At 41.4% G+C, this 16,695-nt stretch overlaps 1 protein-coding gene and 1 long non-coding RNA gene across 5 annotated transcripts in view; both read left to right on the forward strand.

Moving 5' to 3' along the window:
• Nucleotides 1–16,695, forward strand: part of LOC142659714 (cytochrome P450 2F2-like) — a 51,444-nt gene that overhangs the window by 25,180 nt on the left and 9,569 nt on the right. For 3 of the 4 annotated variants that reach the window (XM_075836122.1, XM_075836121.1, XM_075836118.1), the window contains exon 10: nt 165–2,004. The exons of the other annotated variant lie outside the window; for it this stretch is intronic. In XM_075836122.1, coding sequence (XP_075692237.1) covers nt 165–361 — 197 coding nt within the window. In that variant the 3' untranslated portion in view covers nt 362–2,004. Of the gene's footprint in view, nt 1–164; nt 2,005–16,695 lie in introns of those variants that run through there. 4 annotated transcript variants of the gene reach the window in all.
• LOC142659716 (uncharacterized) lies at nt 10,762–15,722 on the forward strand. The gene is made up of 3 exons (XR_012850366.1): nt 10,762–10,794; nt 15,072–15,275; nt 15,589–15,722. It is a non-coding gene; the product is annotated as an uncharacterized LOC142659716 (long non-coding RNA).

The following is a 16,695-nucleotide window of genomic DNA, read 5'->3' on the forward strand; positions in this document are numbered from 1 at the left end:
CTTGCTGTCAAATATCAAACTATCAGAAACCTGACGGACTGCAAACCCAGTGTATGAGGAGGAGAACATGGAAAACATAGCCCAATCATTTTTCCAGTTTTTACATGCAGCAGAATATATATCACCTATTGTAGATATTGGTCTATGCATTAATTTCCTTACAGGTAGGAGAATATGTCCAGGAAAGAGCTTGGCGGTTATGGAGATTTTCCTTTTTATCACTTCACTACTGCAGAACTTCACAGTCAAGTCACCAGTGCCCCCCGAAAAGATCTCGGTCACACCAGTGGGAGTTGGGCTTGAACATATTCCTCCCAAATATGAGATATGCCTGTTACCCCGTACATGTTCTCAAAAATAAGCTAATATTATAATGTGCATGAATATGAGACATTGTGTGCTTAGCAATATGTTCATGAGTGCAGAAAGTAACTTGGTTGTAGGGAAGAATTGCAATATTTCGATTATTACTCCATAGTATTATTTTCTTATGAAATACTTCAACATCCTGTGTCATTTTATAGGGTTAAAGGGGTTGTTGAGATTAGAAGGACGGGGTCACTTTGTATCCGAAACAGCGCTGCTCTTTTTCATTAAAGGTGTATTCCCATCTGTATAATCATATCTCAAATGCTAGTAAGCCTAAAATGAGCAACTTTACCAAATACCTTGAGTCCCCCTCTCTGTATTTTTCTCTTTGCCTAGGGTTGCGACCATCGCTGCTGTCTTTCAGCAGTGGCCGCCCTTGTGCACTGTTTTCCCTTTCTGCTACTGTAGAAGATGGCCAGTGTCTCGGTACCACGCCGGCCAACACATTTGCAGTGGCTCCCGGCCAACTCTTTCTACTGTAATCAGATCTGTAAGACGGCCCTAGAGCTACAGTGCATGCCCTGGAGCTGTCCACAGATCTGAATACAACTAGAGAGATTTGGTCAGGCCGGGAGCCTACTCTACAGTAGAAGGGGAAAAGAGTGCGCAAGACCGTAGGGGGGGGGGGGGAGTTGAAGTGGTGAATAACGATACAATGCATTGCCTGGTTGAGACGAGGGATCAGCAAGGTTTACTCCTGAGACTGCTAGTATTAGCGTATCTAGCAGCATCGGGAGTGTGCACGGGCACAGAGAAGGCAGCACAGTTGGATTGGCATAAAGCACGCACCGCCCACATTTTCTCCCGCTCAGATAAATGTGCTGCAAGAAAAAAGGATGAAAAAATATTCTTCTGGGGTAATATATTGGATGGCATTATTAAACATAGATTCTAATGTTTATTGAAACTAAGAAACAAAATAATTAAGGCTTTAGGTGGGAATAACCCTTTAATAGGCAGTGATGGGCAAATTTGGTTTCCAACATGATTTCACATAAGTTCAATGTGCAAGCCCAAAAAAGTATTCTGTTCTCTCTCCCTTATGGACTCACTAAATATATCGCATAGGACTGAGAGGCTGCATTAAGAACATATTATTCTCCTTCATTTGAAAATCAGTGGGTCACTGTGCTTGAGAAGAAGTGTAACCGCCTTTGGTGCCCACCAACTGTATACAATAGGGTACAAGATGGAGTTTGATGGACATAATACGGAGTCTAGGTGGCCGGACCATTTGTCTGTATGAAATATGTTCAGGGATGTCATGTGTGGCACGGGATTCTACCATATTCGCAATTATATATGTTACATAAGCGCATAATAATATTTGTATTATTATAGTGGAAATGCTGTTCCCTTGTCTATTTTTGATAATTTTTGTAATGCTATAGCTTATTGTTCATGTACTCAACATAAAGTACTTCACTATCTATTCATTGTGTCACTTTAATGATGGACGTTTCACTATTTGTCTTAACTTTGTGCATCCATTGTACTTTTCACTGAGACGGAGGAGCATGTGAATGGCACGTAGGGCCGTAACTCCAAACTGCGCGCTGCTGGCCACCTATATCACCAGTGCGGCTTTGGTTAGTGCTATATTAGAGAGATCCATTGTACCTTCTTGGTCATCTTGTACCCCTATATACACTTTTTATTACTTTCCGAAAATACACTGTGGGGCCTTAGTTTAGACAAAAAGTTGGTCTCAACTAAGGCCCCATTGTGAATTTTCAGAAAGTATAAAAAATTGTATATAGACAAGACGACCAAGAAGGTACAATGGATCTCTCTATTGTATCTCATTTGGGGAATCAAAGGGTTCTAAAGCACAGGGCACACAATTATGTGGTAGTAACATATGGTTACTACTACTATCCTCACCCATAGGGTGTTGTATGTACATTATAACATGGGCATTGCAATGAAACGATTACCACATAACATTATCAGTCAGGCTTTACATTACCATACAGGCACTAGTGTATCTAGTATTTTATAAGTGGCGCTGTTGTGTGGACACTTCAATGCCACTATAATTTACCCTTTATTATATGGATATTACAGTGTGGGTACCAATTTATTGATCTAATGATAATGGTATATACTATTTACTACTAAATATAGGCATATTCATCAGATTGTACTATGACACAAACTACAAATATAACTATATATACATTTAGTATATTCCTTTTATTGTGAGTTTCAGCACCATGGACAGTAAATGCTGTTCTATAGGATTTGAGGCTTATATTGCTTCTTAAGTTATAAACTTGTTTCCCCTAAATATTAAATGAGTTCAAGTGAATTTAATGAATGATATTTTTTTGCTATCTACATAAATATTGATTATTGACAAAAGTGTAACTCTAAGCTCCTGTGTCCAAATACAAAGTCTGCAATAGGGCTCAACACTTATCATGTGCCATTTATAATACTGGGGTCTTCTTATGAGGCAGAGGGGCCTTTAAAATAAGGGCCTGAGGTGACCCCCTGTAGTTATACCCCTGATTATAGAAACATGTCCTGATTCATATTTCATGTTAAGAAACATTCACCTCCCAGGTGGTCCAGAATTTTAGGCGTCCTCTAATCTTGGAGTCCAAGCCTACTCAAAATTTATAGTAAGGAGGTAAAAATAATGTTTTTTTTTTTTTTTACCAACTTTCTTATTACTAGATATGTAAGAGTGAAGTCACTGATTCTGAGATTTGGTTAACCAACTTTGATCTAAAGTTAATAAATCTTTCAACCTTTGCACAGAAACAAGATATAGCCCTTCTGTAAAACATAAAATGGCCATAGATGTAACATAGCAAGGGGCAGATCCCACCATGTTTTGACATTACTGCAATACTTACTATACTTAGAAAGGATCTTAGCACACATTTTGATCACATTGTGTGAGCCCACCTGGCACCATAAGGCCACCTCATACTGATAAGCCCCTACACTAAACATTACACCTGTACAACAGGATTTACGTCTCTTGGGCCTAGGCCTACAAAATTATTCGGGAAAGATAGGACCCAGCATTATCCTGTTCTAATTATAAATAGCCTTGGACAGATGGGAGGAGTGCACAACCAAGATGGAGGCATTGTACAGCTCCTATGCAGACCTATATGTCTCCATGGTTACAGCCTACAACCAACCAACTCTGGTGTAGTCTGATCCTGCAGTCATGTGTTACTCCCTTCCATCTATTCCCTACTTGTTGATAATAAACACTGTATGGCCAAAAGTCTGGACACTCCTTTTAATAATTGAATTCAGGTGTTTTAGTCATGCTCATTGCAAATAGGTGCATAAAATCAAGCACACAGCCATAGATAAACATTGCTAGTGGGAAGAGGTCATACTGAAGAGACCTGTGACATTAAACGAGGCACTGTCATAGGATGCCACCTTTGCCCAAAAAATTATTTTTGCAGCTCAGGTGGACAGCGATGGGGTCCAATGTGCCCCCGACGTATGCCAACATCTTCATGTCTGTATTCGAGAGCGAATTTGTCTACACTTTATCTTCTATGGGTCACATCCGCTGCTGGTGGAGATATTGACAATATTTGTCATATGGGATTGAGGCTATGTGGCTCTGAAAAGTTTTTGTGTAATTTAATCTAGGATAAATATTTTACGTGTGACAGGTATGAATGACATCTCTATTTGTTGCACTTTCTTTCCAGTGATTTATATACGTCTGATGTTTGGTTGATAAATGTGTAATGTGTCCTCATTGACCGATATAGACTGCGGCGGTATGGTGAGCTGGATTCCTTCTCCTGGATATTTTTGTTATGTTTTGCCAACTAACTCATGCACTATTTTTATATTACCTTAAGATTTTTGTATAAGCATACACCCGTTGAATAATGAACCTATACGAGTTCTACTGTGATTGGATTAATTATACCATGTGATTTTGTACACCTGTGTATTTAAGGGGATTTTTAGACACTGTGGCTTGAGAAAGACCCTTCACACATTATCTATCAAAAAGTTGCTTGTCTTATGCTGATGCTTTGACAATAAAATTACCTTTTTGACTTTACTCCGAAATGTGTGCTGCTGTCTACACCTTTATTCCTTGATGATTGCAACATATTGGATTTGGTTCATCCAATTTTGGACAGCGTGACACTATCTCTTTTACTCGGGACCTATACTGTTTCACTTCATTTTTTTATTTGATATTAAATGGGGCACGGTCATAGGATATCAGTTTGTGACATTTCTGATCTGCTAGAACTGCCCCGGTCACCTGTAAGTGGTAATATTGTGAAGTAGAAGCGTCTACGAGTAACCGCTCAGCAACAAAGTGGTAGACAAGGCAAACTCTCAGAGCGAGGCCGCCAAGTGCTGATCCGCATGGTGTGTAATAATCACCTATCCTCTTAATATAAAGCATCCGCCACTGGACTTCGGAGCAACGTGTTCTCTCTGGTGATGAATCACGTCTCACTATCTGGCAGCCTGATACAGGCATCTGGGTTTGGTGGATGCCGAGACAAAATTACCTATCAGAATTTATAGTACTTTCTGTAACAATTGGTGGAGGTGGGGAAATATAGGATTGTTTTTCAGGAATTGCCCCATTTACAGTTAAAGGTGATGTTAATGTTACAATATAGCAAAACATTTTGGACAATTGCAGCTTCCAACTTTCTGGGAACAGTTTGGGGTTCAGTCCTTGTCTGTTCCAGCATGTCTGTGCACAGTGCACAAAGCAAGTTCCATAAAGACACGGGGTGAGGAGTTTGGTGTCGAAGAACTTGAATTGAATGGCTACACAGAGCCCTGATCTCAACCCCATCAGACAAGTTTCATACGAACCAGAACTCATCCAACATCAGAAGAGTGGAAGCTGTTATAGCCACAAAAGGAGGACAACTTTATATTAATGCCCATGGCTTTGGAATGGGAAGTCCAACAAGCTCATATAGGTGTGATTGTCAGGTGTCCACACACTTTTAGCCAGGTAGTGTACATTAGGTCTCACCTCTCCTCTTTACAGCCATGAGGTAGGACACGCTGTAGGTAACTGCTTTTCTCCTCGGCTGCCGATTACGTAGAGCAGCGGATACCAAAAACAGGTTTTGATAAGACGTTTTTATCTATACTTTAAACTTTGTTTTTAATATGATAAGTTTATTATAGCCTTTTTAGTAGTATTGTAATACACAATATATTCACCACCGTCTGCATTTCTACGGGATGACCACAGGAGGGAACTGTTATACTTAAATATATTTTTTCCCAGCGTTAAGCCTTCTTCACATGTGGCGTTTCTGAACTACGTTTATCGTGTACGTCGTGAAAGCTCCAAAACAGACAACCTTTTCAGCAGAAAATGCAGAATTTTTAGAGGGGGTTTCCTAGTGAACTGCTTCTCATGATGGCGATCTAAGAACCCAAGAGACTTTTTAGTTCACTCTGCCCCATTTTTGTAAAAATGTAGTTCGATGTAATATCAGGATTTGTCGCAATAGAACCGTATTTTTCAGACTATAGAAGACGCACCTGACTATAAGAAGCACCTAGGTTTTAGCCAACAGAAATTAGATTTTTTTTTTCATATTTTACTACTTTTACAAAGAAAAAAACTATTTGTTCTGTTTTACCACATTGAGAGCCATAACTTATATTATCACTTTTTTTCCATTTTTTTTTTTAGCGCTAAGGTGACCAAAAAAAAAGAAAGATTCTGGTGTTTTACATTTTTTTCTATTCCGGTTCAGACTTTTATGGAAGCAGCGATACAAATTTTGTTTTATTTTTCACATTGTGCTTTGGGAAAAATTGGAAAAGGGTTTTATTTTGAACTTTTAATATTTTTTTTTACTCTCCTGAAAATGTATCTAACTATTGTTTTACACATATTATTAGTTCCCCTAGGGGTCTTGAACCACCAGATGTATTGCAGTATACTGCAGTATACTGCAGTATAATGTATTGCAGTATATTGTCATTTTTACAGGCTTTCGCTAAGCCCTGCTTGAGGCAAGGCTTAGCAGAGGCAGGCAGAAGGCAGACCTGGGGGCCTTCATTAGGTGGGACCCGCATATTTCTGACATTTATGACATATCCTCTGGATGTGTCATAAATGTCCATTATGGGAAAAGCCCCTTTAATTAGTTAAACGGCCAGGAACAGCACTACATGCCGATACGTCATCGGTCAGGAAGGAGTTAAGGAAGCGGTCAGGGGGGTCTGGCGCAGCTGGGCCCCTTGACTGCCAACTAGAAGACGCAGGGCCATTTTAGCAAGATTTATTCTTGCTAAAACGTGCGTCTTATATTCCGAAAAATACAGGTAGATTGGTCCCGTGACATGTATGCTCAAGCACAGGAGAATGGTTTTATTTTTCTATTAATTTTTATATATGTTTTAGCCTCTTTTTCTGATCACACCCAGGTAGTAAACTGAAGAGTGGATGAGTTTTACTTATCAAAGACGGGTTATATCGAGAAGAATACCACCAAAGGGAGAAAGAAACAGAGACCAGGACAATGGACAATAAGGGACTTAGGACGTGTGATTGAGTGCTTTAAATATAATACTTAGTATAAAGAGTTAATATGGGCGTTGATTGTTCAATATTTAACCTTGAGGACAAATGTCACATAATATTTACAGGAGGGTGCCCGTGCCGTAGAAACCTGCCGAAAAAATAGACATGTCCTATTTTTTATTTTACGGACATTAACTTCTGTCCACTCCATCCTTCACAATGGGAGCATGGCCCGTAAAAAAAAGCCGGCTCTCCGTGGCTGGCCATGTCCGTAATTACGGGCACGGTCGTGTGCATGAAGCCTAACTGGTAATTCTCTAACACAACAGTCTCTCATGTCACTAGCATCTGTATGTTAGCAAACTATACTATTAGGCCCCGTGCACACGAACGTGCTTTTGTGGCCGCAATTCCCCCGAAAATCCACGGGAGAATTGCGGCCCCATTCATTTCTATGGGGCCATGCACACGACCGTGGTTTTCACTGTCTGTGCATGGCCCGGGAGCTTGGACGGCAGAACACGGCCGTAATAAGGCATGTCCGTTCTTTCTGCGGTCCAGGCTCATTGAAAATAATGGCCGTTGTCATGTGCACGGCCCGAGATTTGCGGGCGGCCCGCGTGTGACACTCCGCTGCCGGCCGACCTGAAAATCACGGCCGTGCACATAGCTACGGTCGTGTGCATGAGGCCTTAGGCTGTGTTCACACGGGGCAAATATGCAGCAATCACGCAAAAACAATTGACATGCTGCGGAATAAAATTCCGCACTGCAGGTCCATTTCTGAGGTTTTTTTTCCGCTCAGTATTTACGCAGCATGTGGATGAGATTTGTTCATTCTCGCGTTTTTTGACTCATTTTTCTCTGCGTTTCTTTGCCGAATTTTTGGAGTAGTTTTTTACCTCTTTTTTCAACAGGCAAAGGAATTCACCATGAGCGTTTTTTCCCCAAAAACGCGTCAAGAAACGCGTCAAAGAACACTGTGGCTGTTTGCGGCGGTATTTTCAGTTTCTTATTGACTTCAATGGGGTTTTTGAGGCGGAAAATGCCTCAAGATAGGTCATGTCGCTTTTTCTTGCCGCAAGCGTTATTTTTCTGTTCGCGGGAAAAAAAAGCCTCCACCTTCCATTGCAATTTCAATGGGAGGCGTTTTCGGACGTGTTTTTACGTGTTTTCCGACGCGCTTTCCCAGTCAAAAACGTGCCAAAAAACTCAGTGTGAACAGGGCCTAAGCTTTCTACTTATAAACACACCCACCATTGGGGTAATCGTGAATACTAGCATATCCCATGGACTAGGCACCTCATTCATTCATTTATCTGAACTTTTTTAAGTCACCATTTTTGTTGATTTTAAAGCATATTCAATAAAAGTTATTCATTAATATTAGTGGATACCCTATTCCAGTGATCAATTTTTTTCACGGTCTATAGAACCAATTTTTTTTTGATAACCAGTGATTATTTCGCCCTACCTCCTCTACACCCTCTGTGTCTACCTCTAATTTCCTTTTAGTTGTGATTCTTTGGACTGTTGGAAAAAAGCATGTTCTAGTCTGAGATTTTGGACTCTTGAGAAGAGGATGTAGGATGTCTGAGGATTGGGATTATTGGGGTGACCGGGAGCATGGTGAGCTGGGAAGGAAGTCCTAAAAAAGAAATGGCTGAATAAGTATTATCTATGGAGGGTCCAGGCCATCAGTATGGGTGGGATTAGTGACTAATCATTGTTCAACATGTGTTGGGCCTAATTAACACGAGCGTGTTCGTTCCGTGATATACGGTCTGCATGTCGGCAGTACTTCCCGGCCCGAACACAGTGCAGGGAGCCGGGCTCCTAGCACCATAGTTATGTACGATGCCAGGAGTCCCAGCCTCGCTGCAGGACAACTGTCCCGTACTGTAATCATGTTTTCAGCACGGGACAGTAGTGCCGTGGGGAGGCAGGGACACCTAGCGGCATACATAGCTATGATGCTAGGAGCCCAGGTCCCTGCACTATGTTCGGTCCGGAAAAATGCAGACGACATGCGGACCGTATATAACGGACCAAACACAGTCGTGTGAATTAGGCCTTAGGCAGTTCAGCATTGATATTGGACTGAGGTACTGTATCTCATGTATGGAGAGCTCAAGCAACGAGGAGGGGATTTGTTGGGAACTAGACACCTTAATCGAGTCATTGAAAAGATTGTGTGGAAGGGAGAGGATTGGGAGGAGATCTGGGTAGGAGATTTGCATGTTTCAGATGGTCATTAAGTTCAGAAGGTTTGAATACATTGGTAGGTACAGAACCAAGTAGATGAGGGATGGGGTGGATGGATTTGTAACCAGGGGATTACGTGTTGGGCAATTGTCAGATGAAGGAAGGAGGGGATAACAATTGGTGGTGTCAGCAATTTTGACTGAATCAAAAGGAGTAGGAATGACTTTAGGTGGATTGGTAGCACTCTTTTTCCTTTTAAAGACTGTGCTTTCCTTAAATGTTCCAGATGTGTGGGTTGTAGTCAGCGGCACCGGCCTCCAAGAGATTTGGGGTATATAAAAAGGTTTGGTGTGCTTCAAAGGGAGGGAGCTAGCTGAAGGAGTCTGAGTCTGAGGAGAGGCCTGGGAGTTGGCTGCTGCTCTCCAGTTCTAGTAAGTGTATAATCGGATCTGTTCCTCTGAAGCTTATTGACTTTTTTGGATACCAAGTCATGCTCAAACTTCTTAAGTCAGTTTTTGGTAGATATTTCTAATTTCAAAAAATCGGGATGGTCATAAAATATTAATAATTGTTCTCTGATCCTATCAATTTCTGTAGTAATGCAGGAACAAGGGTCCATTCTTTTATCACATAGTCCTTTAAGAAAACCTACTGCACATTCGTCCACGTATTCAACCCAATTTTTGCTGAATATTGTGTCAGTGGGGTAGTGGGTATTAAAGGATAGCCTTAAACTCCTCAGTGCGATACTTTCAGAAATCGATAATTGCAGAAAGCGACAGTCAATACTGAGGGAAACTTCATTATATTACTTTACTACAAGGTGAGCATCTGACCTGCTCTCCTGTTATTGCACTTTATTACCAGTGTTTATCTGCACCATGCGGTGCCATGCTTTTCTGTTTATTTTTCTTCAGTCACTCCTTATACGCAAACCCCTTTCAACACCAGACATGACATTTTCTTGAAATTGTGCAGTATCATCTTGCCACTATATGGCGGTATAGCACATAATTTTAGCACATTGGCCTTGCAGTCCATGGATCCAGCCAACATCTGCAGTACATATGAATGACTCTCCTGGGAAGTCTGATTGTTTCCCACACTCCAAAACATTGCTTAGATAAAGTCTCGTTCACATCTGCATTGTAGGCTCCATTATTGTCTCCGGTAAATTCACAGACACCCCGACGGAACCCATTAAAGTCAATGGATTTTGTCAGCTGCCGTGCTTCCGTTATTCCATTGTTCTGCTCCTCTGACGGAATAACCAGATGTGAACATAGCCTTAATTGACTTCTTATGGAGCTGAATGTCTGTTTGTGTTTAAGAATGGGACTTTTAAAAAACAAAAATTGTAAAAAATTTGTCGCACTTAGAAGGTTCCAAACAAATACTCGGAGTCCTCTGATGAACATATAACCTCAGGTTTAGTTGTCTGCAATTAATCACATGCAAATAATACTGAACGAAATAAATCGCAGACTACTTTAAGAGGTCTCCAAGAAGTCAGTTATTAAGAAATGCCTGGCTTAATATTTTATTTTTAGTTTTTTAAAGAATTTTGCATCTCATCCAAGTGTTCCTGGCTGGCAGCATATAGACGTGACTCCAAAAACTGAAGATTATTTAAAGCTAAATGTTGTGTGCTCAGAGAACATTCTGAAAAGGAAGGGATCGAGATTCACACCCTGCAGTCTGAAGTAAGTGAGCTGTGATTCTCTCTGGATGGCATCACCAGTTTATGTTACTTCTATTGAAAGGGTTTATTTTCTTATGATACTGTGGTGTTGGTATTATGTGGTTCTTTCTCTGCTCTATTATGTGTGTTGAGTGTCTACAGGACTGGCTTTATAGAAAATGGGGCCCTGGGTAACAGGCAAAGTAGGACCCCCCCTCCTGTTTGCCATTTTAGGACAGATAATCTAGGTGATATTAGTTGGACCCCGGGGTTGCCATCCTCAATGGCACCCTGGTAGATAGGGGCCTGGGCAATCTTTCTATACATGTATTGTGTTGCATGCTCTTGTTTTTCATTATAATTGGATTCATACACCGGAATAGATTTTCTATGGCAAATTGCACCCAAAAAAGCTGGCATACATGCCGTGTGCTAGATTTGTTGCGTGTTGTAGACACTATTTGCACCTTACTAGAAATTTTTCAGAATTGTCTAGAAAAGAGGGCGCGGCTAAGTGAAGCCCACAGCTGCTATGCTATGTACGGAGCCAACTGCTTCCGGCTCTGTAATGGGCCATAACTGCCGGTGCCTGGAGGCAGCCGGAGCCACTTAATGGTGTGGGGTCCTGGTGTCTTACCCGCAGCGATGATGTACTGATGACCTATCCGGTGGGTAGGTCATCAGTTGTTCAGTAGTGGACAATCCCTTTCATTTGAGTATATGGCAGAGCAGGAGGAGACTTGCATTATTGGAGAACGTTTACTTCCTACCGGCTGACAGGGGGAGCAGATATGTAGGTAAATAGATATGCCATATGCATGGAGACTGAATTTGTCTTCTTTGAAGTTATAACATGTTTTAATGAGCCTCCGGGAGACACAACAGGTACAATAGGTACTCCTGTATTCTAAACAACTGTATGATGCCAGAACTTGGGTGGCACATTTAAACTTTGGATGGGAGTGCATAACATGTTATAACTGTTGGTACACTCAATTCAATATTCCACCTTTATTTTTCGTTATGATATTATATACAAAAAAATACCATACAAGTCACATATTCACACCTACTAGATACCTACATAATCGCATAGAAGGTAGAAAAAAAGTAGCACTTCGAAGAATTCAAGTAGCAAGGTGCTATGCGTCCTTGACCGTCATCCACACAGTCCTTTATTGGATACACAAACAAAGAAATAGGACCTTTTAACACTGAACCCATCAGGTCCGCGGGACTGACGGATTCAGTGAATAGCGAACGATACAGCTGTTCTGTACAGGGAATATAGAACAGTGGTATCTCAAAAAGTAAAACACATTTTTAATTTAAAAAAACTAGTTAAGAAGTTACACTAATCACAGAGACTGATCTATTTATTATAAAAAATAAAAAAAAAGCCCCCAAAGGTGTACATAGACTTTATGCTGTCAGCCTAATGCTAGTTCCTCACCTCAACATTAAAGGCTAGGTACACCATTGAAAGAGATATCTTTTTTAAATAAGGTCAGTCAGCGAACCAGTCGGGTCCGCAGGACTGACGGATTTGGGTTTTAGAGAACGATACAGCTGCTCTGTATACAGGATACAGAGCAGCTGCATCTCAAAAAGTGAAAATAATTTTGAATAAAAACGAATTATAAAGTTGCACCAAACACTGATTCACCTTTTTATTAAAAGCCTCCAACATGCACGCTGGGCTTAGATGAGCATCTATGTTTATTTAATTGGGGAGTGAGACAAGCTGATATCAGACGCTACTACAATAGCTGATCCAGAAAAAGGATTATACGTGTTGGTATTCCACATGCTTAATCCTTGTCTACACCAACATCTGATTTTGGGGGACAGCCCCATATGGCAGGATCCCTTTGGACTGTCGCATATTTCCCTTTCCAAAAAAAAGCTATAGTAAAAAATGTAAAAAACAAGCTTAATTGAATTTTTACAACTTAAAAAAAAAAAGAGAAAATTAAGAATTTTTGTGAAAAAATCAGAACCTCCTTCTTTCTCAGTCTACAATGGTGACCAGGCAATCTAAAGGTATGTTCACACGGCCTATTTTCAGATGTTTTTTTGGGCCGTAAACCCACTGAAAAACAGCTAAAAATATGGGGCTGAATGCCTCCAAACATCTGCCCATTGATTTAAAAAACGGCGTGTAAAAAAACGCCCTGTAAAAAAGAAGTGCATGTCACTTCTTGAGCCGTTTTTGGAGTCGTTTTTCATTGGGTCAATAGAGAAACAGCTCCAAAAACCGCATCAAAAATGATTGATGCTTAAAAAACAGCTGAATATCAGAGGCTGTTTACCCTTGAAAACAGCTCTATATTTTACAGCCGTTTTTTTGTTAAGCGTCTGAACATAGCCTAAGCCTTGCCACATTATTCTACCATTACCGTAAAGATTTTTAAGGTTTTTGTCCCTTTAACAATTGTATTTTTAATTTTCTTTGAACTACCAGGGTCTTGGTTTATGTATCACGTGTTTTAATGTTTTTCACTTGTTGCATAACCAGTGTTGTTGATGTGTGTGTTTTCTGGTTTTAACAGCTCTATATTAACAAGCATTTACCTTCTTTTGGCACCGTGGACTAAATCCTTATATAAATATCGTTTCTGCTTACTTTAGAAATGTGCCAGAAATTGTTATCTCCCCCCCCCTCACTGGCTGGTGTTAGTTTTCCCTTTGCTTTGCCTCTCCTGTCCTACCTCAATTTCTTTCTAATTCATCAGTGGACTTAGGATGACTTAGGGTATGTTCACACGGCCAAATTTCAGACGTATACGAGGCGTATTTTGCCTCGTTTTACGTCTGGAAATACGTCTCAAATACGTCGTCAAACATCTGCCCATTACTTTCTATGGGTAGAACGCTGTATTGTCCACACGACACGTAATTTTACGCGTCGTACGGCAATTACGACGCGTAAAATTACGCCTCGTAAAAAGAAGTGCAGGACACTTCTTTGGACGTTTTTGGAGCTGGTTTCTCATAGACTCCAATGAAAACAGCTCCAAAAACGGACGTAAAAAACGCCGCGAAAACGGCGTGAAAACGCAGCGAAAAATGCGAGTTGCTAAAAAAACGTCTGAAAAGCAGGGTCTGTTTTCCCTTGAAAACAGCTCTGGATTTTCAGACGTTTTTGTTGACTACGTGTGAACATACCCTTACACCTTCCCTCCGTGACATGCATGCTTAAGGGGTTGGCCAGGAATTTTTTTTTTCTAAAGTGTCCCCCCAGCCTTGGTTTGCCTTCCCTAAAACCCTCTACATACCTTCTAATCGTCACTGCAGCTCTTTCTCTTTGCTTACATCCCTTGCTTCTGGTCCTGGCTGTTTTCTGTCATGTAACCCACCATACCCATGATCCCTTGCTGTGGCTGAGAAGACAGCTTACAGTCCTGACCCCTTCCTCCATCTACAGCATGGCACCCAGCTCTTTGCATACTGCCACGCCCCTCTATGTTCCCAGGGTCCCTCCCTGCTCTAATTACAGCCACCCGGCTCCCTCCCTACACACTGTTACAAACACCCACTTATAATCATCATGCTCCTCTGTGTGTCAATCTATCCCTGCTCGTAGATGCCGCAAGAGGAGCCGGGCAGGCAGTGGGACCAAAAGGGGAGTTCTGAAGAGCGCAGGGAACATCCGCCCAGCCCACTGCCTGTAGACGTAATTGATGACGAGCCGTGACTTGTCTCAGCTGGAAGTGCAGTCTGGGCTGAGGCATGGTACGTCACAGGAAGCAAAAAATTCACAGCGGACACAGTCACGTGACCGCATTACAGAACAAAGAAATGCAGGCACCAGGAAGTGCATTACAAAATTACTTGTAAGGGGTAAGGTAAGGCAAAATAAAAATTATTCCTGGCCAACCTTTAACGCCAAACTTATATCTGTAGGTCACGTCACCTGCAGTGGCTGCAATAGACCCTCATTGATGCAACTTGTCAGCATGAACAGAGGTTATAAAATAGTACATACTATAGTTGACGAAAGTGGCCCAAGTATCATATATGGCTGACATTTTGGAGAATTTAGTGGTAACCTGGGACTAGCAGCTGTGACCCCCTTATACATATAAATAATTCTGTTGGCTATTCTGCGAAGTGGCTGCTGGTGTAGAGTGTTGTGCCTGATGATCTAGTGGATCCATGTTAACTAGCCTGGAGGTCCTACCTGTCCAAAGTGCACCTGAAAGTTGTAGATGCATAGTACTTTAATCCTGATCTTTTAATAAGAAAGATGCTTATTAGTTGTCAAGGGTTAACATTAATATATATTGTCTGCAACAGAGAGCAGGACATCCAAGGGCGTACATACCATAGAAGAAGACAATCCATGGGGCCAATGGATGGAGGAGTCCAGATCAGTCGTGCTGATGGTGAGAACCTGGGCACAGATCCCTATTCCATAAGTTCAAGAAACACATGAATTAACCCAAGAATCATGGAGAGAAGATGGGGACAAACAAGCAACAAGTCCTTCTGTCCCAAATGGTTAGAAGTTAGGAGCCTCATATTAATCTTTGCTACGTCCCCCCTCACCTCTATGTACTACCCTCAGGGCAGCTATGTGGAAATTAAATTCCCTGCATCTGCATTTGGAGCCCGTTGACAAACTATAGTCCACCACTTGCTGTGGTGTAGACTATGGATATAACGGTCTGTTGTCTATTTTCTGGCTGCAATATGACCTCTGACTGTCCTTCTATTTAATCAGATTACTCCTATGTAACATTAATGTACCTGAGTGTTGTGGAAGTAATGGGGACCTTCTATATGAATCCTGCATATGAATTTCTGTTCACAGGATGGATTTCTACTCACTGGCTACAGCCGTCTTGGTGATTCTCATAACCATTTGTATGGCGAAGTATACCAAGATATTGTTGGGGAAGTCTAAGCTTCCTCCTGGACCAACTCCTCTTCCCATTATTGGCACTCTTTACAAGATGAACTTCAATGATATTGTGAAGTCACTACTGGATGTGAGTAACGCAGAAAACGACCAGTAACGCTTCCTAAAGGAAATGAGCTGATAACTAGGAAGGAAGGCAACACTTGGATAATGTTCCACGTTGAATATTTTAACCCTATTTTGTCAAGCATATATTAACACATAAATTCCATGTACTTTGCTACTTGAGTGTTTCCTTCCTTCCTACTCATTTGCTGAGTTTATGGTGGGCAAGGCATGTTGAATGAGTTTTCGCAATATAGGAAATTATAGCATATCGCTATGATATGCCATCATGTCCTCATCGGTGAGGGCCTGATCACCGATCCTTATAATGAAGAGGCCAAAGCGCTAGTTAAAGCGGTATTCCAATCACAGTTATTTATGGCATATCCACAGGATTTGCCATAAATGTTTGATACATGTGGATCTCACCTCTGGGACCAGAACCAAAAGAATGGGGTCCCCTAACTCATGTCCCATCTGGTTAGGTGGCCGCTGCCTCCAGGAGGAGAGTGGAGAGGTGGCGCATGACTCTCTCTGTTTAATTCCATGGGAGTTACAGGAAACAGCCGAACAAGCGTGCTAACCTGTGGATATGCCATGAACGTCTGTGGTGGGAATGCCCCTTTAAACACTTTGGGTCCTTCACTGATTTTTCTCTGCACAGTGATATTCACCTGAAAGGAACTTTGTTGGAGTTCTGTGCACACCAGGATGTCAGGAGCGCTGCTGTAAAGGAGAAATACTGAAGGGACCATGGTCCCTTTTTCTCAAAATTAGTGGGGGTCCCAGGAGTTGAACCCTTACGGATCAGAAGATTATGGCATATCCATACCGGTATTTATACTGATATGCCATAACTTTCTAGGATGGGAATACCCCTTTAAATGATGGCATCTATATGATGCCCAATCAAAGTTAAATTGGTGAGTACAATCGTACTCAATAATGGGAGGC

The sequence above is a fragment of the Rhinoderma darwinii genome, chromosome 8 (genome assembly GCF_050947455.1).
Source record: "Rhinoderma darwinii isolate aRhiDar2 chromosome 8, aRhiDar2.hap1, whole genome shotgun sequence".
NCBI lineage: Eukaryota > Metazoa > Chordata > Amphibia > Anura > Rhinodermatidae > Rhinoderma > Rhinoderma darwinii.